This window comes from Siniperca chuatsi, linkage group LG9 (assembly GCF_020085105.1).
Source record: "Siniperca chuatsi isolate FFG_IHB_CAS linkage group LG9, ASM2008510v1, whole genome shotgun sequence".
NCBI lineage: Eukaryota > Metazoa > Chordata > Actinopteri > Centrarchiformes > Sinipercidae > Siniperca > Siniperca chuatsi.
The window spans coordinates 21554120-21580156 of record NC_058050.1 but is presented as its reverse complement, the minus strand read 5'-3'; the positions used below and the strand labels follow the sequence as shown (position 1 = coordinate 21580156).

At 39.3% G+C, this 26037-nt stretch overlaps 1 protein-coding gene across 3 annotated transcripts; it reads left to right on the top strand.

Annotated features, from left to right (window-relative positions):
- On the top strand, positions 1-25844 carry mroh1 (maestro heat-like repeat family member 1). 3 transcript variants are annotated; one of them, XM_044206624.1, is made up of 45 exons: positions 1-156; positions 842-953; positions 1265-1410; positions 2534-2665; positions 2759-2921; positions 3700-3798; positions 4016-4167; positions 4992-5132; positions 5410-5502; positions 7199-7277; positions 8064-8177; positions 8426-8499; positions 8666-8788; positions 9246-9353; positions 9579-9723; positions 9948-9988; positions 10308-10449; positions 10698-10750; positions 11046-11153; positions 11685-11804; positions 11950-12072; positions 12216-12362; positions 13633-13659; positions 15140-15262; positions 15375-15454; positions 15886-16027; positions 16306-16401; positions 16978-17082; positions 17337-17472; positions 17683-17795; positions 18109-18261; positions 18428-18484; positions 18604-18701; positions 18910-19075; positions 19711-19880; positions 20012-20149; positions 20591-20705; positions 20969-21115; positions 21271-21337; positions 21578-21699; positions 21980-22129; positions 22258-22392; positions 22654-22756; positions 23040-23105; positions 23228-25844. In XM_044206624.1, exons 2-45 carry the CDS (start codon positions 932-934, stop codon positions 23302-23304), a joined length of 4911 nt encoding a protein of 1636 aa, XP_044062559.1. In that variant the 5' UTR covers positions 1-156; positions 842-931; the 3' UTR covers positions 23305-25844. The 3 variants fall into 3 exon arrangements, with proteins under 3 accessions (XP_044062559.1, XP_044062561.1, XP_044062560.1); XM_044206625.1 differs by lacking the exon at positions 1-156 and adding an exon at positions 303-468; XM_044206626.1 differs by lacking the exon at positions 13633-13659.
- Positions 25845-26037: the final 193 nt, after the last annotated feature.

Sequence of the window (26037 nt, the reverse complement as noted above, 5' to 3'; positions counted from 1 at the left end):
CTGACTAGAAGCACATGACCAGGCGTGTTTACACCTGCAGTGACAGAAAGACACACAGCTTCTGTGTCACTGACAGGGAAGCCTATTGTTTAAATCGAGTTAAGAAGCAACATTGTCGTGAGAGGTTATTGTTCAGCGGTCGCTCACTGGGTCTTGGTAAGTTACCTTTATTGGCAAGGCTGTGGCTTTGTCAGTCTGTGATGTGGGGACGCTGTTGTCTCTTCCGTAGCAGCAGGAGCTGCTAGGTTAGCATGCTAACGTGTCTCAGTAGGTTAGCTCGCTGCTGCTGCAGCATCACCACCCAAGCAGGTTAAAGCCTGATATCAAATTATATCACCTGCTACAGAAGACATGGCGCTAATCTCTTTACTTAAGATAGCTAACATTGCAAGCTGTGATTGTTTTTAATGCAATCTTTATATAGCTTCGTAATCTTAGTGTTAGTAGGTAAAGAAGTGGCTTGAACAGGTAACAGTTAGCTTAAGCGAAGTTGAGCAGAAGTGACAGTTATGCTAGATTTGAAAGCAAATTACGTTTGTCCAAATGGACTATGGTAACTTTTGGTTAAAGACAATAATGTTGTCTCAATGTTTGCTTTAGTGAAGCTGTCACAGAGGTCAGTGTCAGCTGTAAACCATCATCATCTGGCTTGACTGCTGTCATGTTTGTCAGCCGCTGGTTCTCGGTATCAGTCATGAGTTACAAGCTAATCAATTACTCAAGATAGATATATACAACTATGCAGGCATCATTTGCTCCTGGCTTGGGAAGATAAAGATATATTTTAGATATATTACATTAATGGTCACTTTATATCCACATTTCATATTATGTTCCTTAGCTCCAGGCAGCCTCTGCCCATCTGTACCCCAGGAGGGAAGCTACATCCTTGGCCACAGGCTCCAGGAAGCCAGCCCTCTTGCTCTCCACCATGGACGAGACAGATGTGGAACGTGAGCCTCTTCTCTTCTCTTCTCTTCTCTTCTCTTCTCTTCTCTTCTCTTCTCTTCTCTTCTCTTCTCTTCTCTCAGTTTGTTATTATGTCTGCCTCTCTCCAGCTACAGTAATTCATTTGCTCTGTTTGACATGGTCCTGAATGCTAAGCCATGCATATTTTCCTCCATATTGTTTTTCAGGTAGCCAATAGCTTTGCTGCACAGGTGTCTCAAACTTTGTCTAGCCATTTGTGTTTACTCCATTTCCCTTTACTTTCTTCATTTGAATCCTTCTACTCAGTCTCTGTTCTGTTGTGTTTCCCCTCTAGAGGTGACCCTGGCTCTACTAGATGCGGCCACCGATAAAGACTCAGAAGTCCAGGAACAGGTCAGAAAGTCTATGTTGACCCTGGGAAAACAGCAGCCAGACAGAGTGTTAGCCATGTGTCAGGACTACCTTCTGAAACACCCAAAGGTAAAAAATATGCCTCTATTATGTAAAACAGCTCTCTGAGTGTTAGCAATAAGGGCTAGGCTACCTAAGAAAACATACCACGTTAACCTGGAAATAATTATCAGTCTTCCTACCACACACACGCTCTTGTAGCCCTTGTCAAAAAAGCCAGATAAGCATGACCACAAGAACATACTAATACTACCATTTAACTCTGTAGTAGTTGTATGAGCATTCCTGTCGCAGAGAGAGTGACCTTCAGCCTGAGGTCTTCAGATTTCAGTCAAGCAACATGAATCATTATCGATTAATCTGGTGATTATTTTCTCAGTTAATCAATTATTATTATTATTATTATTATTGTTATTATTTGCCAATAAAATGTCCAGACATAGTGAAAATGCTCATCACAATTTCCTAAAGCCTAAGATTACATCCTCATACTGCTTGTTTAGTTTGACTAACAGTCCAAAACTATTGATGAGCTAATTGAGTTCATGAGTTCATTTGATTTGTCAGGTGTTAAATTCACTGGATTTGCCAAAAACAGTCCTATTCGTTTTTGAATCTGTAAATGTTTCGCTGATTTCATTTCCAGAAAATGTACTACATTACTCTAATTTGCAGTATCTACACTGCTAACATTTTACCTGGATGGACCAATATAATAGAATAAAATCAGTCTACCCACAAATCTGAAAAACTATCACTAATGTAGCTTGATGTTTAAAGGGAAAATATCTCTTAAATTCAGTTGTTTGCCTGTTCTTTGAAATTTCATCATCGAGATCTGAATCAGCTTGTGTCTATATGGTGCTGCAACATCTTATCATACAGTCACAGCCCTTGACTTTGTTATTATCAGATGATGGCATCTTTACACTGAGGAAATGTCTTGGGAAACATCAGTGAGGATGTCATTGACATTGTGTTGAATGTGCTTTATCATATTTACATTGCCTACGTGAAAGCCAGTTGCAAACATTTTATTTGGCATTTGCTGCTGTTTTATACAGATTAATAAATGCTGTGCCATTAATTAGTATTCCATTTTGTTTTGATATTATGTTTTAAATGTGCTCTTTACTGTTATTCTCCTCTTCCTTCTCTCGTTGTCTCTTTTTTTCTTATTATCCTCCTCTAGTTGGTAGTGACGCACAGAGTTGTGATTCTTCAGACTATTGAGCTGATTGTGGGCTGCGGGATAGAGGAAATCAGTTACCCCAGGATAAAGAGCATCATCTCCCTGGCCTCAGATGAGATGACACGATCAAAGGTAAAATATGAGATGTTAATTATTCATTTTTTGTTTGTTGCAGATGATAAATGATGTTCCTTACTGTTTTCTACATCTTCCTGGTTCACTCAGGAGGTCATCCCTGATTGGCAGCAGGCAGCCAGTAATATCTTGGTTGCTGTGGGTAACAAGCACATCAATGACATCATGGAGGAGATACTAAGCAAGTTTCAGCCGGGGCTCCTACCTCACTTCTTTGTGGTCCAGACACTAGCCAACCTTTCTGACTCCAATGGTAAGAAAATATTTACACACATAAACACAAAGAAAGCACACAATTGCCTTGTTAAGGCCATAAGGAAGACCATACACAAACGTGTTCGCGCACGCACGCACGCATGCACGCATGCACACACACACACACACACACACACACACACACACACACGGAAAATCACAACTTTGGCTCACAATACAGGTATTCAGAGGTTGTTGAGAAAGACATGAACCTGTTAAACCTGTCCAGAAACAGCATTTGAAGACCAAAGATTTTGCACACCACCAGAATATGTTTGTTCAGGAGCAGTCTCTTGTGGTTTTAGAAATTATGAGAAGCTTTTATTGCATTGATTGCGACGCTCTAGCATTCACACGATTAGTATTGGTTATGTATTTATTTCTGATCCTTTGTCCTGCTGCCAAAGTTGCCCTGGTGCACTCATTTAAAACACTCCACCCTATTACTAAAGCATTAGGGGATGGCATGAACAAATAAATATCAGCAGTTTCAATTAATGGTATCCACACTGACAGTGAGTTGAAAAAAATTGCTCTGTTTCAGCCACATTTTGCCTGTGATTTTTAACATGTTGATTGCTGATATAGTGATGATTTCATCGGGGACTGCTAAAATCTTCCTCCCTGCTTTTCTTTTAACTTTTGTGCATTCTCCCTTACTTAGCACTGATACTATCAGTGCAAAAAATGATTACATTGTATTTGTCCCTGCTTTACAGAGGAAGTGGTAAGTAATAGTTTGCCATTAATGCTGTGCTCTTCTCCTTGCTCTCTAGTTTATGGCATGGTACCCTTCCTGAATGCTATTCTGGGCACCATGTTGCCTATGCTGAGCATGGCCAAACAGGACAACATGAAGTGGGTCTTCTCTTCTGGTAAGAACCTCCCAACATGCTTTTTTAAATTGTCATAATTGTTGAAGTATCTTAACCCATCTCCAAAAACTCTCCAGGTATTCACCTCCAAAAACATTTCAAACAACACTTTCAAAATAAGCAGTCCACCCCTTACTCTTTCTTACAGTTTTGTCATCACATTGTTTTCTACTCTCCCTAATTTCCCTTTTCCTCTGTTTTGTTTCTGTCCCTCTAGCTCTGTGTCATTTCAGCGACAGTATCTTGGAGTACCTCGCCAACCTGGACAAAGCTCCAGATCCCACAGTCAGAAAAGACACATTCTCCAGTGAAATCTATGCTGCTTTCGACATCCTCTTCAATAATTGGTTACAAAGCAGGGAGTCTAAGGTAAATTAAGTGTTGGGGGTTGAGCAAGATGGTTTGATAAACAGTGGACTGTACGACCTACAAAGAGGCTGTACATTTGGCACTAAGTTGTGTTCAGGCAGTATTGACAGAAGTTGAGTAAGTAGGGAATAGGTAAGAAGGGATTCTCATCTTACCCAGAATTATGATGCACTGTGAGTAGTCTTTTCTGGCGTAATTTTCTGTTCCCAAATTAGTGAAACAACATGGTAAACACTAGCATCTTGGCCATAGTTTCGATCTGTTAGAGCATGGTTTTGTATGTTTTCTATGGGAACAGTATAGTAACCATACAAGTTCTTGTTTGTGTTTGTATTGAGTCTGTACTTAGCCATGAGTCTAACAATTTAACCACTATGCCTTCGTACTGCATTACAGAAGGCAGGGAACCTATTAGAGCTAATTATAGTTCACTGGACCAACATTCACAACTCTGTCCAAAAGGGCACTGAATATGCAAACCAAGGGTTCAGTACAAACACATAAACTCTGGAAAACAAATGGTCTCAGAAGGATATTCATACAGTGACTTTACTTTAATCACTGTTTTTTTGTTCTATTGTCTATTCGTCCACCTGAAAAGTAAAGTGTAGAACTGTTGTGACACGGCCACCGAGTGGATTTGCAGTGCCTCAACAAATGACCACAAGTTGTATTATCTTCTATTTTTTTATGGCTAGTGTTCCCCTTTGTATTTTTTCCCTATCTACACACACATAGTTGATTAGTTTGGAGTTAGTGAATATATATCAGCTAATCCGTGTCATGTCTCTCACATCCTGTCTTTCTGTCTCTGTGTGCTCCAGTTGAGGCTAACAGTAGCTGAGGCAGTGGGCTCTATGTGCCATCTGATGGCCAGTGATAAACTGGAAGAGCAGATTCCTAAACTCATTCCTGCCATCCTGTCCCTGTACAAGAAAAACAACGAGCACTATGTCATTAGCAAGGTGGGTATGGTCTGCAGCATGAGTGCAGTGGACTGTCTAGTATGGATTTTGTAACGTGGATAATTTGTGTTAACAAACAGTAAACCATCATTGTCCGTCCATCTCTAAACTGCCTCCTGGCTTTTGATAGGGATTAATCTCTTGCTTCTGTCAGTTAAGATGCACCTTAGCAGTGCTTGTGGTTTAAAACAGGTTTCCAATCGCAGTGTGTGTAACATGGCACTAGTAACTGCGACATCATACATGTATTTATTTTCTTTCTTCTGCCTCCACTCAGAGTCTGTGCCAAGTGCTTGATGCTTCTGTCAACATGGGCAGCAGGGTGCTGGAGATACAACTGGACGGTCTACTCTTTGCACTGCATCAACAGGTACGAATTAAGTACATGTACATACTAAAATATATATACTGCAGCTGTGTAACCTTGAGTGAACCAGGTGTCTGACGCATGACACAGATGAGCATAAAAACTAGGCAGAAAACATGCTCATAGAGATTGTGCTCCACCCATATTCATAGATCCAAATCGGGTATATTTGACCGGATGTTTTAGCACTCTTTTACACAGCTAAGGAGACACAACAAATTTAAATGGTTAATAAACTGGCAAAGAGCAAACATTTTCTAACTTTCAGCTATTTCCTTTATTACCTAATTTTTTTAGCATCTTGAAAACCGACAATTAGGCTTGTTTAAGATGAACTGCACCCCGCCTGGAAAGTGGATGAGATCAGGCGGCAGCAACAGGGGGCGGTGACAAAAAGCTGTAGTCAAGTCGAACAATTTCCAGCAGCCTTCAAAGAACATACAGGAAGTAATCCTGTTAGAACCACCTGTAGGCTTAGGCTACCGGTAGTTTGCAAAATGTATTTCTTATGCTTTACTACAATTGTCCAATAAATAGCCAGTACATTTATCAGAACTGAACTTTGACTCAGTGTGAATATTTTTCTTTAGCAGTTTACTGTTACGTGATATGTAGCTATTGAATAATGGCTACTTTGCACATAAGATATGTTTGGTATCAGATTAAACCTTCATTGCACAACATGAGACTAATATAATAGGATGGTTTTCTTGTACTTTTGGGGTAGTTTACAAGTCAGAACAGCAAGCGTAAAAGACATACCAACACTAACTGCATTATATTAGCTGGACCTGGTTCTGTCTGGTCTGACTGCTGACAGTTGCTGGTTGCCAACAGTCTGTGTAGCATTTCCTATCACAAGACTAGGTTGATGCCAATTGTAATCCAGTCCTTGTGTCTCAGTCTTCCTGCTTAGTGACTGAGCAGTTCACCACATTGAAACTAAATAGTGGGCAGACTGGATTACTCCTTTTGCATATGCTGCTTTCTTTTAGAGGTGTCAAGTGACTGACTGTCAGAGAGTTGCTGTTTTCAGATGTGTTCATAAACTTGTGACTCAGCTGACGCTGGGCCTGATGCCTTGACTGTTGCAACGTTTTACCACAATGACTATGTCAATGTCTATTTGTATATGACCTGGATTGTATGTCACCAGAATGTTACATCAGCAGTACCCGTTACAACAGCTACAGTTATCATTCCTATTGCAATCTTGCACAAAATCTTATAAACTGTACATGTACATATGTGTGACAGTAAAGTTGACAGATGTTCAGCAGGATGTTTTCAGAATTTCATCTCAGTTACTCTCAGTTCTTATTTCTTGTTCAAAACCTTACCCCAAGTAGGAGACTGTGGTTGTAAATGTAACTTCTCATGTGTGACCTGGTGCTATTAAAAAGAGCATGTGTGATTGGACAAACAAATAATAGGCAGTGAAAACTGTCATTACCATGTATGCTATTATTATTATGATTTATTATAACTGCTTCTAAATGGATAGAGATCATGTGTTACAGTAAGCCATTTTTGTTGAGTCTGAATAAACTTGTACTATGATTGTTATTAATTTCCCATGTAACCAAAATGTCAGCGCTCACCAGAAACTGTCATCATGGCATATAACGGTGTTTGAGGGTACACAAGTGACACTTTGCTGTTACAGAGAACAGTGTAACATTTCCTTTGTCTCCCCCAGGTGTCCGCTCCTGTTGATTACATTAACCCTCCTACTGTTAAGAACCACAACGAGGTCCTGCGCTGCTTCAGCTTACTAGGTACTAAAGCTCTTGTGTTTATGTGCAAATCTGTATGTTAAATTTGACTGTTGTTGCCACTATATCAAATAATGCTAATTTTTAAGACCGTTATATAAGAAAGTCTGAGGTGACCATGTTAAGTGTAGAGTTGGGCTGCACAATTATTTGAAATATAATCAAAATCGCAATATGGCCAAGTGCAATATCCAAATCACAGAAGCTGCAATTTTTTGATAAAGGTAAAATGTGTGACAAAACAGCATTATAATGAAGTACTGTAGTGCTGCAGAGATGCCCTGGCCTACAAATCTTGTTCTCCAGGTGTAAGAAAACCTGTTTGTTTTTTACAGACCCCAACAAATGTCACATCATCATGATTTTAATAGTTTTTTCAGTGAAAATGAAAAGCGTGATGCAAAAATTATCATTCCCACTAATCGTGAATCATATCGCAATCATAATATCTGTCAAATGAATCACAATGTGATATTTTTTAATTTATTTTTTTTACCATATCGTGCAGCCCTAGTGTGGATTAACTGCTGAAGGTTGTTCAACAGCATCAGGCCTTTCTATCTGTTTTAGTTCTATGGAGTCACAAGAACGGTAATGAGATCATCCAATAGTGTGTCAAACTCAGTGTCCACCACAAGATAATCATATTAACTGCGACAGTTGGTCTACCTCTCTCCCCCCTCTCTCTTGTCTGTCCTGTGTTTTGCTCTTGTGTTTGTATTTCTGTGACAGTTTATGCATTTCAAATTTGAATTTTTTCTTTCTACTTCCGCTCCTCTCTCTCTCTAGCTAACTCCTTCCCAGATCGGCTGATTGTGTTTGTTCTTCAAAAATTGGAGAACAGTAATGAGCGAAGCAGGATGGGCTCTCTGGCTGTCCTTCGTCACCTCATCAACTCAACCAGTGAGAAAATACAAGTGACAGATGCATCCCCAGCTTATCCTATACACACTTATCTGTTATTCCACACACATCAGTGATTTATTCGCCATAAGGAGGGCAGTTGAAAGTAATTAGTCTTTCAGTGTGCCCTGAATTATATCAAAGTATTAATTTGAATGTGAGCACAGTCATGTAGACTACATAATCCTCCTTTATTTATTTGTTCTTATCTAGTTATTTGTTTGTGTGTGTGTGTGTGTGTGTTGCAGCTTCCACAATGGAGGGTAAGAAGCTGCTGATTTTGGCCAGCATCAGACAACCAATGGCTGACCACAGCAACAAGGTTAACACACATGTAGACACACAGTCTCTGTGTGACTATTTTACTTTATCACAAAAAGGTTTATCTCTTTAACGTTTTTAACTGTTTTGTTTTCCCGAAGACGTTTTTTGTTGATGTTATGACATTTTTATGTCTCACATTCTGTCTGACTCTCTTTACGTCCCAGGTCAAAAAGCGCGTGGTCCAGGTGATCAGTGCAATGGCTCATCATGGCTACCTGGAGTTAGACGGAGGAGAGTTACTGGTTCGATTCATAGTTCAACACTGTGCCTTACCTGACACGTATCAGGTACAACTTCTGTTGTGTTTCATTTTTATGTGTGGACGTGTGTCGTCTCTCATAACAATTTTATTTATTTATCTTATATGTATATGTGGTTTGTGTGATTATGGTAGCTTGAGTGGTAGTTTTTGTTACTTTATAAATCTTCCAGAAACAGAACTACTGCTCAAGTCATTTTGACAATTAACAATTAAGCAGACAAACATACAGTTCATGTACATACATGAGGTCAATGGACAACATGGAAGATACACAGATTATCAGTGCAACAGATGATTTAGTGCACAGGTGTGTCATATCTGCTGAAGCTGAAGCCTTTTTCTTATAAAAGACGGGGTAGACGTGGCTTGCAAATCAAGTGACTATTTGTTCAAACTTGAAACTTTTTGCATTACAGGAGAACATCTGAGGGGATGGAATATAAAACATTTATCCATGTGTGATTGTGTCTGTGTCTCTCCAGCGAGGCCAGAGGCCCACAGATCCAGAGGAGGTGACTAACGAGGCACTGAGGACCATGTGTGACAACACCCTTCATCTTCTGACCACCACTGTTGGACGACTAGCTGATGTACGTACACTATCTACTTGTTTACCCATCTGTCTGATCTGTTGGTGACTGATTCATGTGTTCCCAAAATCATTTAACGTTTAATGTTTCACTGCAGTCGCATGTTTATGAAGCTTGAGCTTTATAACGAACTAGATGTTAAGAGTTAAATGTATGACGGTTAATAGCAGATGTTGTCCATTGTGTGTGTTAGACAGTTTAACATGTGAATTTTGTTGTTTGTAGGTGCTATGGCCAAAGCTGCTGTACTATCTGACCCCTTCCCAATACAGCAATGCGACCACTCCTCTGTGTAAGAGTCTGATAGTGCTGGGCAACAAGAAGAAAAATAACCAGGAGCCCAGCTTCAACATAGACTTTACACAGGAAGGTAGGAGGAATATTTACTGACCAGGTGCATCTATGTGGAAGTTATCGGCTTTGTGTGTTTTCATGTTAGATATAAGTCAGTCATAAATAGGAGGTGTGAATTATGGAAAAGATAGCATCACAAATGAATTCTTAAACATTTAAATTTGCAATTTGAAAGTTACTATTCTTAACTCTTCTGTGTGATCCACGCCAAGCTAAATGAGTCTTATCTCTCTCCTCCAGTCAATCTGCCCTCTCCTCAAACACTAATGGTCAGACTGCTGGTAAGTAAATCCTACTCTATAACACTTTCTTCAAACTCTGGAGCCAAAGTATAAAACAAAGACTCACTAAACTTTCAGTGTAATAACTTTCTTGCTAACTTGGAGCAACAGATTGTAATTAAATATAATTAATTAATAATTTCCCTTTAATGTTTCAGTCACAAACTGTGACTATTATTATTATTATTAATATATTAATATTTAGAGCTGCTCTTACTGTATATTTAATGTGGAGCAGGGATGAAAGGAGTCACACTGCTATTTTGCTTAAATAAGTAAAAGGTAGTTTGTAATTTATAAGTGCCTTGATGTCTCCCAGGTAAATACAGCGTTCCCGTTCAATAGCAGAGGTCATGGAGCTCCGTCCCTCTCTCTCCTTCAAATCCTCAGTATCAACATTCACCCCAATACAGAGATACTGTGGGAGAAAGAGATACCTCCTCTGCTTTCAATATTGGACGGTATGGAAATGTGTGGACATAACCTTTTCTGTCTATTTATTTATTTATAGAACATAATAGCTTTCGAGGAAGCCTCACTTTCCTGTAGTGACACCAGAGCTGAGACTTAAGTCTGCTCTACTTAGTTTACAGCATTTGGGCATTTTGTAGGGTGGATGGTGTATTAGGTTCTTTTTCCTTTTCATTCCTCGTGTACTATTGTTTTTCCTCCTCTATAGTAGAGTAGTCTGACTGTGTGTTGTTTCCAGAATCAACGGCAGAGAGCCTGGATAAGAAGCACTGGGATGAAAAGTTGCTGAAGGTGTGCTTGTCTACTGTATATGGGATTATTATCTCAATTCCATTATAATGTGTCAGTGTTTTGCATTTGAATAATACCAAAATGTGGTTATAATAGAAATAGTTATATAATTTCTAAAAGATAATTCCCATTTATTTTGCATGAACGGTCCATAATCATTTGTAGAAGACTGAATGATGCTCATAACCATTATATATAAAGCCGTCTGCTTTGTTTGTCTGCACTGATACAGAAATATTCAAATCTGACTTGATTTAGTGAAATGTCATTCTAAACGTGATAAAACTGTCTTCAGCTCCTGTCTAAAACCCTGGCTACTATTGATGATGACAAGTGGGTGTGTCAGTTGGCAGCTGAGGCAACAAGATACCTCTCCACATATAACAATGCCTTAGAGGAGAAGGTAAGTGCAAGAGCAAGAGCTAGCAGATTGCAAGCTATTGCTTTGGTATCGTTACCAACATTTGTCCAGTGAAATTAAATGAATGGACATAGGTTTGTGCTTTGTTGGGTTGCTAAACCCCCACAGTAAGCCTAATTTAGAGCTTCATGTTAGCCATAATCCAAAAAACTGACTGTGTTGAACAGTGGTTCTCATCCTTTGGGGCTTATGACTTCCTTAAACAGAGCCATGCCTCTTCATGACCACAGCCACTTAGTGTGTACACAGAGAGGTGAACAGTTAAACCCTCCCCCACCAAAGATAGAGACTTTATGCTGTTTATATAACAATAGTAAGTAAAAATCTTATAAAATCTTAGGTATTTCTGCTAACCTAGAAGTCATTTCAACATGATCTTGCAACCCAATGAGGGGAACCAACCTGCAGGATGAGAACCAATGACGAGGAACATAGATAGGAAAACCGTAGTTAAACCGTGTGTAAAGTTACATATATGACAATAATATAATTAGCATTTTTCACTCCCTCTAGAACTTCCTGTATCGATGTATAGGAGTGACTCTCCAACAGTGTTTCAATAAGGAGGTGGTTAAAAAACAGCTGCAGGAAATCCTGCTCACAGCTCGACACAATGATGCCATGGAAAGAGAGGTACCTGAAACACAGATGTCATATTTTCTCTGGTGTTGTGGTTTTGAAAAAATAAGAAAACATCTCTCGATGATTAATATTGTGTGTTTCACACCTGGACAGGTTCAAGGTCTAACTTATGGTTTCTGTCATCTGTATCTATCAGGGAGTTGCAATGGGCGTCGGTCTGTGTGCCAACAGCCACTTAGAGGGAACTCTGGCAAAGCTGGATGAGTTTGGCAAATCAGACGCCTTCAAGAAGTCACCAAGCATCTTCAACCTTCTCAAAGTACAAGGAACTTTGATGACATATTGCAAATGAGAATTTTATTATAGATATCACTTTGTTTCCTTAGATTTTGTTGTGTTGCTATTAATGTTCAGAGAGCTTCAGTTTTCTGTCTTCGTCTCTCCTTCCTTTCCTGCCCTCAGGAGCGTAATGATGTTGAGGTAGAGAAGGTGAAAAGCACATTAATCTTGTGTTATGGACAAGTGGCTCTGAACGCACCTCCAGAAAAGATACTGAGCCGCATTGATCAAGACATCCTTCGCTGCATCAGTAAACACTTCAATACCAAGGTAATGTAAATACTACAGTAACATGACTTTGTTATTAATGAGGGGATTTTCAGACAAATAATTTGGATACAGAGAAAAATGACACTGATAAGGAAAAACAAGGGTTGCAGTATGTAATAAAAACTACAGGACTGATTGTCATGCAGCATTATTCCAGTTAGATTTGCAGTAGTGTTCTATATTCAAACTGAATCCGACTGAGTCCATGTATTGTACCATGTATGATTTCAGCTTACTGAGTGGTCATCTGCAGTTGCTAGTTTCCTCAGAATTTTAAGACTTTATTAAATGTCACTACAGATTTTCTGCCTCAAGGGCATTTTCCCAACATTGCAGTGACATGGACCCACTGATGTCTGTCAGCTTGTTTATTGAAAACGGGGCTAAATTAAAACCAGCACTGATCCATTGAGACCTTGAGATTTGCTTTGCCCGCCCGGTATTTTGGTGCTCAGCACACGGTGCACAGGTGTGAGGTTCATTCACATGAGGCAGTGCAAAGCGAGTTGTTGGTATTTTGGTGGAAATTGGGTCGTAGACTTTGCGCTAAGAATAGACATCTCAGAATGGCTTCTGTTTCTGTCATCACTCTGCTGCCACTTTGGTTATTTTATCATCAAGAGCAAACTAAACACAACAATAACAGAATAATGCTTAAAATGTAAATAAACTCTTTTAATTAAACACTCTCCAACCAGCAGATGTGTTTATATCGGCATCAAAAATAATTTTATGTGGTTAAAGCAGGAATGCCGGCAATGCACTCTGCTTTTATCTGTTAATTAAAACAGGTGATTTTTACATTATCTGTTGCCCACAGCTGCTTTATACTGTATGAAAATCAGTTTTAAATTCTTCAGCATTAAATTCCTGCAGCCATCTGAAGGCAGCAGGACAGATATGTTGATAAATCTGCAGACTCTGACTTGAGATGTGCCACACAAGAGCGCAGTGCCATTACGTCCACTGTGTTTACCTTGATTAAATCACATGTAAATGACACCAGGCTGCTGCAGAATAAGCACGTGTTCACGTTTTATTTGTGAAATGCATTAGGAAGCAAATGCTACTGTGTCACATTTTAAGATATGATGTGACCATTTGCAACGTTAAATACAGTAGAATTATGACTGAAATAGTGTTGGATTGATGCGATCATATAAATGTCATCACCAAACAATTTTTTTATTATTTGTTTCTATCGCCATTGTACTAATTAATACTTAAAATGTATGTGCACTCATGACTTTATCACCTCTATTTCATACAGGTTCTGGGGATTAAAGTAGAGACAAAGGTATCGTCACAGGAATACCGGGGCTCTTTCATCTTGCTCTCCTTCCTTACTTTTCGTCACTAAAATCTTTACTGAAAGTCTTCAAGTCAAGAAAACACAACTTGATACAATGAAGCAACTACTTAAGTTTTTACTTTGCTGTATCTCAGTTATATTTCACAATGGTAGAGCACCAGATTTTAGTTCCCATGTCTTGAAGACATTCATGAATGATCCATCGTTAAAATGAATCGAGTAGAAAACACAGACCACCACTAATGTTGCAGTTGTGCTCATTGTAATACATGAAAATGCTCTACCTCAGTGAAATGTAGCTTTTAGTGATACACCTCCAAAACTCTTGAGTATCAAACACTCACCCCATGACGGCTTGAAAGGTGCCTGTTAAGTTTCTACATTGATGGAGAACAGTAGCTGTTATCAGCTTGAATTGAGTCTTACATTCCAGTCGTGACCAATTTTCACCATCTATAGCCTGCAGAGAGTGAGTGTTTGATACTCTGAGCTAGATTTGGGCTGGATTATCACTCTAACGCACTAATGTAAAACCTGTGACATGGTTACTAGATAGTGTTTCCAACCTTGCATCCAAAGTGCTATGGGTTTTGAAAGCACCTAGGAAAGAACCAACATCCCCACTACATTACTTATGTCTGTTTAAATGGGTTTGAAAGGAAAGCTTCTTGTTAAATAACCATTTTCTATGATTACCGTTGTTGGCCATATTTTATAATTCTGGTTTACAACTCTGCTGCATTATGTATGCAGTTTTAAGCTGTTAACATTTTGTTTAGTGTGATGCAAATAGTTTGGCAAAAATACTGTACACTGCCACATTGAACTTTTTATACCACAAATGCTAGAGTTCCAGTGAAATTTGTATATGCCATAAAATGATACCTTCACTTTCAGATCTAATCATGATCTACACACTAGGTTATCTCATTCTTTCTTTCTTTGCTTAATGGTGGATTGTACTTTAAATGCTCACCAATGACTCACGCTCAGTGCTTTTGTAATTTCTTGCTAATTCTTAACAGCTTGTTGTGTCTCTGGGCTCTTGAGCTCCTCTGTCACTTCTTAGACCAGAGCCTGCAGGTGGTTTGCTGTTGAACCAATCTCCACTAATCACACAACTCTGATTTCAACCTTCTCTCCATCCATAGGCATGGAGGATCAATCTACAATACCTTTATTGGATTGATTTGATTGATGTACTAAGTGGATTGACTGATTAATTTGTATATTGCTGGAATGATTTTGGATTGTTTTTGCTTATGCTCAGTAGAGTTACATCTGCTGAAGGGGGCTGCGGTTTGCTTTGTTGTTTGCATTCCTGACTATTTGGAAAATGCAATTATCCAATTTTCTTCATATTTAGCCTACTTTTCCTCTTGACCTGAATCTTTTGATCTGTGTATGTCCTTTCATTTGTTGTGCATCTCTGTATTTTGTCGACATGCGTCTTTCCCCGTTTCAGGACTTGACTATGAAGCTCAGTTTGATCCAGAGTGTTGGGTTCATAGCCAGAGCCATCAGCGAGTGTGTGAAGAAACAAGGCTACATCTTCTCTCGCAAACAGGAGCTCATTACTGTTATGCTGGTCAGTAGTCAGTCATTTCAGTTTGTTAAAAGAAGTCATAAATGTTTAATTGCTGATACAACAATAATGGTTTTCTGATCTGTCCTTCTGCTGTTATGTCTACCCTGATCAGGATTTTATCAAGGCAGAGCCAGCTGATTCAATGAGGACTCCAGTACGCCATCTTGTGATGACCACCTGTGCCAATCTAATGTATCCTTCAGCTGAAGAAAACAATTGGATCCTCAGTTTAATCCGGAGGCTAAGATTTACAGATTCACAGAATAACTGAAACAGCCAACATTGTCTCTCAATGTCTACAAATAGTTCACTTTATGTGAACCCAGGTTAGCTTTTATGGTACTGACGATACTGTTAGTTTGATATTGACATTAGTATGCCCTTGTGGTCATGGTTAGTTAATTATTAAGTAAAGTTTGCATCACAGTGATTTTCTTTGATAAAACTAAAATCAAAATCACAGAATTGCAACTTAAAGGCACACAGCAGAATCCAGATAAATGCCCAAACTGAACTGTTAGAAATAAAAACAATGACTATGTTTATCACTCAGGTTCCCTGCATTCTTGCACTGGAGGTTCTGTTATTTCCCAGTGTTTTTTCTTTGACCTTTAGTGCTTCAGGCCTCTGGACCCTGCGCTGAGTGAGAATGAGAGCTTTGACTTGCTAAAGGTGTGTGTGAACAGTGTGTTCTCTCTGCCGCTTGAGACACACACTCCAGAGAAAACTAAAGAAGAGGAGATACTGGACCCCAAGCAGAGAAAGGTGAAGTAAAGCAGACAAAGATGTGTGCATACGCATACAGTATTGGTGCAACCTCACAAATCTGTGTATTAGTCTTGTGCCACCACTGATTTTAACGCTTACAACTAGATACCAAATATTGTCCTTCAATAACTTTTATTAACCCACCATTAACTTTCCTTCTTGTGTAGAGAGACATACAAACCTTTGAAACATGTATACTTCATAAAACATTTTGTGCGACATGTTTCAAATGCAGTCATGTTTTCAAACTAATATGTCCTGGTAAATATGTACAGGCATTGTACAAAGACACGTTGGCTGCACTGCAAGAGCTGCTAAAAAGTGTACTGGCAAGGGATCCCACACCTGATGGCCTGCAGAGTGTTTTCAAGGTGAAGCATGGTGTTTCAGACTAATCAACTCTTCTCATCTTTAGCTAAACATAGTATTAAGTACCAGTAATACTTGTATCATTGCATTATTCTGTTGTATTCTAACGGTACATTTAAAAAAACTGAGTAGTTAATACTGTGGATAGAAATGGTGGCTGTTGTCGACAGCACATTGCTAAACAATAGCAAATCCTTATTACTAATTTTTTGGAACCTCCACTTAAGATGATGCTTTATTTAGCATCTTTCACTCTATAGCTTACAAAATAGTACTTTCAATCATTTTCAACCAGTCAAGTATTTACCAAGTTAGTGTCATAACCAAATAAGTAATGTCTCAAGTTTTTGGCTGCCTCTGGGGCTACATAAGTAGTCCTGCTAGCTGCTATGATCAAATCCCACCACTTTCTCTTGTATATCTCTCCTCCTTTATCCCCTTGACTTGTTGTTCAGCTGTCTAATTAAAAAGAATAATTGGCTCCAATTAACTGCCATACATCAGGCAGAAATGTTCCTGGTTGTATCCTACTGTAGCTCTGTGTTGTCTGACATGCTGTGTATTATTGTCCTGTGCAGCACATTGAGTCATGGTTGAGCTCCGGACAGGACCACGAGAGAGAGAGAGCTGTCACAGCTACTGCTCACATACTGGCTTACTACCTGGATAACCTGACTGTCAAGGTACAGACACACACACACATTTTGTTTGTCTTGTGGGTTTGATTTCTGATAACATAACTATCCTGAACGTACCACAGGTGGTAGTAATTCTTGTAACTCATTCAAACTTAATCAATGATCCAGAGTATTCATTTTTATAAGCCATTGAAGGTCACTAAATGATCACTTCAGTGCTGATGTATTTTGTCTTCACTTTTTGTGTTGCAGACATTTTGTGCCTTTCCTTTCTTTAATTTCATTGCATCTTTGTCTAGAACATGGTGTCTTTCCACAACCTTGGAGCTCTGCTGGGTCGCCTGTCTCCACGATGTTCTGACCCTCACCCTGCTGTACGCACTGCTGCTATGGACTGTATATACACACTGATTTATATACAGCTACGCTATGAAGGTACAGAGACACAGAGGTTTGACCCTTTACCTTTGTCATTTTATTTTATTAACAGTCACTTAATAATTTAAATTAAAATCAAATAATTATTTCTCACTCAGCATAGTCCAGCTTTAACCTAAACTTTTTATGTAAACATACAAGGACTAGTTTTTGTAATGCTTGCTGTTTTGACTTGATTAATTGTTTTCCATTTTTCTCTGTGTGTAGGTTTCTCCCTAGATTATAAGGATGAAGCTGTGGACAGTCTGTTGTCCCTAAAAGACCAACTAGAAAATCCTGACCACTCAGTTCTATATAAGACCTGCTCCGACCTCACCAAGGTACTGTACACTTCGTACCACTCAGCAAGGCTGCCTTAAAAATCGTCTTAAAATTTAGCCTAAATATTACATGTATTAAATCAGTTTGTTTCCTTGCCAAGTTAGATTATTGTGCCCTTTGGTATGGCGCTAAATGACAAACCATTACTGCATCTTCAGTTGTTTTGCTTTTATTCTGCTTATTCTATAAGTCTTTCCACCATAATATAGTCATGCAATTAGTGTTTTTTTTACTGTTTGTGTCAAGTTAGTAGGCAGAGTCGTAACTTATACAGTAAAACTGTGTAATTACATCTTGTCCTGTGTGTGTCAGGTGATGAGTAAGCGTCTGCCTCAGCAGCAGCTGAAGACATTGGTGTTCATGTTGTTTGAAGGGCTGGTCGACAGTCAGACAAACTGCTGCAGAGCGTCTTCTGTCATCCTAAATACTTTGCTGAAGAACAGAGGAGGAGGACTACAAGAGCTGGTAACACACACACACATACCTAGACTCATACACGGCCCTTTGTTGTCCATTATTTATCTCACGCACACACACGCACACACGCACACACACACACACCTGCTGTACTGGATTACCAAAGACCGTGCATGTTTGTGTCTTTCTGTCTTGTTGTATGTGTGAATGTTAGGTCCCAGAGATGATGGAGGTGCTACATATACGTCTGCAGAGCATCACAGAGGAGCAGGTAAGAACTGGATAGATAATCATTAGTACCTCATGATTATCTATCATCTATGATCTATACACACTTACCTTTATAATTAAGTCAATCTGAAAGAACTGTTTCATTGTACCTGTGTTTAGGTGAGAGTGGCAGCTGGACAGACGGTTCTAATCCTGGCTTCTCAGCATCTACAGACTGTTATCAATACACTAGTTAACCAACCACTTCCTTATGACAGGTATATATACAAAACTTCTATTTATATGAACCACTCTACCTCAGCTTGGCCACTAAATGTTTCATTAAGTAAATTCGATTACCTAATTCTTTTGTCAGTTGCTATTTTTTGTCTTTGTAGGGCAGAATTCCTCACATCTCTTAGAGCCAAGAGTTTGTTTTTTTCAATGGAAGATGCTTAAACGTTTCGTTTCTATCCCTCTCTCCAGCTGGACTAGTGAGATGTGGATGGCCTTGGGGGCAGACCCCATCGTAGCCAGTCAGATCATTGAGATGGTGATGGAGAAGCTTGTCATCATGGCACCCTATGTAGACAGGAAGGAGTCAATGATCAGGGGAGGGACAACAAAGGTGGCCACCAATCAGCCACTAGCTGTAAGTCACAAACACTCAGACATGTCACTGATCACATTGTATCTATTAAATTCTAGATTAAGATTATGATATTCATACGTGGATACATTTATTTCAAACTTAAACAATTCACACTAATAGAAATAAGAAAGCAATGTCATAAAAAGACAAATTTTAAAGTAGCAAGTGCCCATAAAGGTTGTAGGGTCTCCGGTTTTATGTCCTATGACTAGGTACTGTTGTTGGACTTGGTAGTTTACCACTGATCATTTGCCATTCAATTTTTTTACAATGTCTACACAGTCTGCGTAGCGAAAGCAGCACATAGCAGAGCAGCAGCCGCTTTAGTCCTATGTATGTGTTTACACTTCAGGGACAGTATTGGTAGTAGAACGCCCACATTTTGGCAGCACACAATCACTGTAGTTACACGCATAAAAAGGAAGAAAATAGACTTGAAGCACAAAAATACAGCTACACAAGTGCCAGTGAAACCTGAACAAATGGTAGTTAGCCGTCTTTGAGGGCATGCACAGCACTCCTCAGCTGGTTTCTGGTCTGAGCAGCAGCAGCTCCATACCAAACAGAAACTGCAGAAGGGGATGATTCTCATGTGTTAACGTCTGCATATGTTTCTGTGTGGTCTATGTTTCCAGATGACATGTGGTCTCAAAGAACTGTTACTAAATGGCCAGAGTCAGGAGCCGGCAGTCAGTCTGTTTCCTCGGCTCTTCTCCTGTCTCACTGTCAGACTGGGAGCAAGTGTTGGAGTCTCAGCACCGAAGGACAACAACACTAAACACACTGCCGCTGTCCATGTAGCAGGGTGGGCATCTTTTTCTCTTTATAGCTAGTAAAAAGGAGATGAGGTACCTACATGGATTAGCTTCATAAATGTTTAGTTTCAGGTGTTTCTGTGTGGACTAACAATTTTGTGTAATCGGTTTTATGTTTCAGAGTAGCCGCTGATGCCCTGCGAATCTTGTTGGCACGGGCCCAGTTAGATGAGGTGATGAAAAGACTGGATGAAGATAACGCCTGGGACACAATGAGGGAACCGAATACACACATTACTGGAATTACACTACTGGCAAGGTACGTATACACGCACTAAGCTGTGTGGGTTCAGTATGAGATCTCAATCAGAAGTTCACAGCAGATAAATGCTGGTACTGTCTAATAGCTGGAAGTTCCAAATAATTTCTGCCAAACTGCTCATCAATATTGATGTGAAATAAGTAATTTGTATATTTAAAGGTCAGAAACTAAATGTGTGATGCTCAGTACATTTATCAGGAGTCCAGAAATGTTTAAATCCCTTTGATAAAGGAATATGTTCGGAGTTTAATGTTGAAAAGTAAATGAAACACAAACACCATCCTTATCACAATCCTTAATCAAGGATTAAAATATAATTCCTCTCCTATATTCTCTCTCTTCTCTCTCTCTCATAACTAGTAAATCTGTGTTCTAAAAATGAATCCATTCACTATATAAAAGGCTGTATAAATCTGGGTATATTTGTCTTGTCTATAGGGCAATGGCTAAGCATGCTGGTCCCAGGTTGCCCGCCATCGTAGAGTGTCTGTGTCCCTCCTTAAACAACATCTACGAATGCCAGAGAATCACTGTCACTGCTTTCTTCTCTGAGGTGACACACCATGAAATATTGCATCATGTTTATTTTTTAGTTTTTCTGTGTGAGGAGGGGGTCCAGTGTTTCATTGAGCTAAGTGAAATGAACAATAAATTCCCCCACCTGTTGCCATCATATCTAAATGACTAATTTTTTCCAAAATGGCCCCAAATGCCATCAGATTATAAAGAATATCGATCGGCTTTTATTGACCAGCAGATGGAGAACATGAATAACGTGACGTGTTTTCGTTTCTCTCTCTCATTTACTGAGTCCAGCTCTTAAACCATCACGTGGTGACGGAGTTAATGTTGATAGACGTGTTAATGAACAACATGATGGAGAGGATATCAGATCCCTGTTGCACTGTCCGCATGTTGTCTGTGCGGGGGCTGGGCAATTTAGCCGTGGGATCACCTGAAAAGGTACAACATTTATACACACACACACACACACACACACACACACACACACACAGAGCACATACTCTGTGTCACTATATGCAAGCTAACATGTTTGTGGGATCCTTGGGACCTTTCATCTCTTCTTCTTGCTTACTCTCACTTCCTTCTCCCACCAGGTGAATAAATATGCCAAGGAGCTGCTGGCAGCCATGAGTTCAGGCATGGAGGAGAAAGACGACCCAGGTAAGTTGACAGCAAAGTAATTTCCTATGCGGGGAAAAAGTACAGTTACAGTAATCTGTAGTGTGGCTCTCCTGATTTATTGCAGTAATTCCTAAAGCTTACAGTCTACTGGTTCTGGGTTTCATGTTCCTTCACCACATCCATCATGTTTATCATACAACATGTGCAGCCACTCATCCTGGATTGGTTGTCATTTGCAGAAATGCTCTTTTTCATTTCTTCCCTCTGGTCTTCCTGCAGGTAAGCTGATTACGCTTGAAGCCATGTCGGGTCTTTCTAAAGTCCTCCTCTACCTGGACAAGAAGAATGTCCACTTGCTAGTGGTCTATATCTTCATGAAGATTAAACCATTCTTGGAAAGTGTAAGTTTCCTTTACATCTTTCAAGATGTTGTATGATGATATATACTGTATGATAACTCTCAGAATAATCTTAAGTAACAAATTTGTGTAATTTATATTAACATTGCTGGAGTTATTAAGCGGTAATTTCAGTGTTGACCATTAATGTAACATACAGTATTTTGTGTCTTTTAATTATTCAGAGCTGAGGTCGGTTAGTCTTCTGTAGCTCTGAGGTTGTTTCCCACACATACAGACACATATCATGTTAACCGTACCTTCTGGCTCTGTGCTCATCCAGGAGAATGATGAGATTCGCTGTGCTTCCATCCATCTAATGGGGAACCTGTCCAAGTTTGGCTCAGGAGAGCCAGTGTTCAAAGACCAGATCCACAATGTTCTGGTCAGCCTGCTCTTACACCTGGTTGACCCAAACCCACAGGTGGTCAAGGTACAGTAGGAAATGTGCACACACATACACACAAACTTTTAAAACAGCTTTTTTTCTTATTGTGGATAAATCTTGAAACTGCTACATTGTTTCACACAAATATGGATTTTGTTTTTGCATCCGTCCAGGCGTGTAAGTATGCAATGCGAGTGTGTGCTCCTGTGGTGGGATCAGAGCAGATCACAGCCATGTTTCGGAACCACCTCCATGATGACAAGAGCTTGCACTACGGAGAGTTCATTAATGACCTCACCAAGTACCTGGTAAGACACACACAGTCAAACATACACATGGCTGAAGAAGGGGAATTGTGCACCTTATAAAGTATGAAATGTATTCAGATGGTTCTTTGTAAAGTTAGTTACTTTGGGATTCCTGCTGTTTTTTTGTTGCTATTTTCTAAAAATGGTGAAACAATGCTGTGGAAAGATTCTTTGCAAAGTCAGGGTAGATGATATGATATTGTTGAACTACATAAGAGATAGTTATTCTTTGATGTACAGTGCATGTTTTGTGGTTCATAGATTCAGGATTTTCCAGGCATGCTGAATTTTTATCACATCTCAGTCATCCAGTTCTTCAAGAGCAACTGGCCTGAGGTCAGAGCAGGAGCCGCCATGTTTATAGGTATGACTACAACACTGTAACCTTGCTCCACGTCATGAACATTAATGTCTTTAACCTCCTGGAGCATAATCAGAGGTTTAAAATGCAAGAAGTTCTTTTTTCCCCCCACATAATGGTTGACATTATTAATCATTGTACTCACAATATTAACAAAGTAATAGCAACATCTGCACTATTTGGCCACAACCATCCACAACATGAAAATGAAACCAGTGAACTTGAGTTGATGTACAGGTTAGAAGCAGTTCTTATATGATATGACCTGAGGTGTGTGTGTTGTCAGGGTTTCTGCTGGGGAATCTTTCAGAGGAGCACCTGTCCCACCTCAACATGGGTACCATCACTAAAGGTGATGCACTGCACAACCTTCTTGTCTTCAAATATTTAAACTCATTATGTTTGCCCTCTGGTATTGACTGTGATTTTGGTGTGTGTGTGTGTGTGCGTGTGCGTGTGTGTGTTCATCCTCAGGTTTAGTGATGCTGCTCCAAGATCCAGATCCTGTGGTGAGAGTGAAGGCTGCTGAGGCCATGGGACGTTTCCACTGATACAAAGACCTAGATACAAATCTCAGCGTTTCCTTTTAGTCACAAGTTGTAAGTCGCTATTACATGAAAAGATAAAGAATATTAATGATTTGGCCTGCAGTTTAAAAAAAAAACATGTAGAGCCCACCACTGATATGTGCAGTCATTATAACAGAATTCAAATAATGCAACTACAACCTTCATTAAAACCAAAACATGGACCAAAACAGGAACAAATGTGGAGCCAGAAGCCAAAGTATCAGATTTACCAATGTTAAAAAATCATAGAAAACGAACATTGATAATACACTCTCATACACACAAATGCACATACATTTAGCCGTTAGCAGCTTTGTTTAGCTTCTTCTGACACTTAACTACTTGAATGGCACTTGAAAGGAAGTGTTAATTCTTAACTATATTTTAGTGACCAAAGACTGTGTTGCTCTATACAGATAGATGCTGTCTATAGCATTTAGCGTTCTGTCAGTGTGACAATACTGTGTTCTATCAATAAAACTTACCATGCGTCAGAAAGTTTCGAATGAAAGGGTTAAAAACACATTTGAACTTGAGTAAAAAGGTTTTTAGAATAATACAGTTTCTTCAGATATTTTGTGCAAATGATAACAATAATGCACATTTAACGTACATGATAATGATTTCACATGACTGGCTGGTAGCAAATATGTGTGTGTGTGTGTGTGGTCATACCAGCATTTCGTGATAGTGTTGTGGATGTTAGTTTTAGTTTCAGACATCCTCTTTTAGAGATAGTTCAAATGTGGTGGGCTTGGTATCGTTCTTTACACAAATCAGCTTTATCCCTGCCCTCCATGAAGATCCAATGAAACATTTGAGGTCAGTTAAATGTGCGGTACCATGAGTAAATAAATGTGATGTCTATAATAGAAATAACTGCTAAAAATGCTGAATGCACAAGAGCTACAGCAGGACTTCACTTTGTTTTAAGGTCACCTCCATTTCTAAGCCATAATGACGCTGTTTATGAATCACTGCCACCGCTACGCTACGCTAAATGGCTACACTGGACACTTCCTGGTGTAACAATAATGTCTTTGGTCCACTTCAGGCGGCTGCTTTGACCGCTTTCTGTTTCATCTCCACATAGTTTATGATTCAGTTTCACATTAAGGGTCACAAGAGTGTTCAGCCATGCTCTGTAGGGACATTAATTACCACCAGAACATCAGCAGGCATCCTGTGGCAGCCATCATAAACACACCAGCCAAGTGACAGCTCAGAATCATTTTAATGTGGTGACCCTTTTCTTTTCATCCACGGTTTGCATCACCATATAACACATCATTCTGAAAGAGGTGAACAGTATTTTGTGTTGCCAGGCTAAACTTACAGACCTAACTCTTCTCTGAACCAGCCAGTTCCAGCCAGTCAAACCATTTCTTACCAGTGTTGTTCGGCAGAACAGACCAGTGTAGCCATGCTAAAAACAGTTAGTGCCAAATGTTCATTGACAACATATATTATAATACACTATAGAGATGCTGTTAATGATTTTGAATGCACTTAATGTTCATCTCATTATTCCTTTAATGGGTTGAGTTTGTACAGTTTAAGGGTACAGTTGTGGGTTTGTAGATCTGTTACTGTCATATAAATATATGTGTGAGTGTTGTATTATGTACGGATGTCTGTACAACTTTAACGTTTATGTTTCCAAATGAATTCACTCAAATTCCAACAAGGAGGGATGCAAAATAATCCGTTATGTGTCTTCATTTGAATTAATTTGATGACATATGTCCAATAGAGAGTCAGGTGAAATTAGTACATTGTTTGTTCTAGAATAAATGATTTTATGTATGCCGACCTTCAATATTTCTCTTGCACTTTTAAGCTCTGTCATGTAGTCCCTGGTTTAAGAACTGAAAGGCAAACTAGGAGCTGAACCTGTTTGGTATATTTACCCAATTTCATTGAATCCTAATTGTAATTTCCTTCACGAGACGTAAGTCACATGTGGAGAACATTTTTATGTTTTTGCCCTTAGATAACCAAAGAAAGCTGGTTTCAGCTATTGATTTTTGGTTATTTCAAGTCTAACAGGAAGGCAAATGTTTTCCCTAATGTGACAAGTTCTGGGTAGAAAAAAATGCTAACATTTATACCGTAAATGTATCAATCAAATGTAAAAGGCTGCTCCTCGAACTGTAATTGTTGTATTAGATGTTCTACAAACAGGGATTCATGGCTTCTCATACTTTCTAACACTATGGCTTGGTTTAGGGTGAATGGTAATTATTAGTTAGCAGAGTTCTCCGTTTTGAAAGTTGTTTTGAACTTTATAACACTGATCCGATCATGTCATCTACCTGTTTTTTGTTTTTTTTAACATGTTGAATGCTGTTAATGTATGTCCAAGTATGTATGACACACGGAGGTATGGCTCGATGTGTGAATGTGTTCAAGTGGGAATGTGTGCATGTCACTTTTCATGTCTTATTACTGGACCGGAAGAGAGAGTGGATGATGGCAATCAATGTATTTAAAATGAAGAAATAAACAGATCTATCCAAATATATAGCTGGTTTTATTTCTTGTCCGATGTGAGTGCACTTTTCTCTGTGTCCATATGGGTGCAGCAAAGAGCAAAGTATTGTGATAACATAATGTAGATGCTGGGAAATAAAATGTTGGAATCATCGGGTTTTGGGGAATTTATTTTGTGATCAGCTGTGTGACATGTCCGTATGATGTCGTATTGGAGCCATC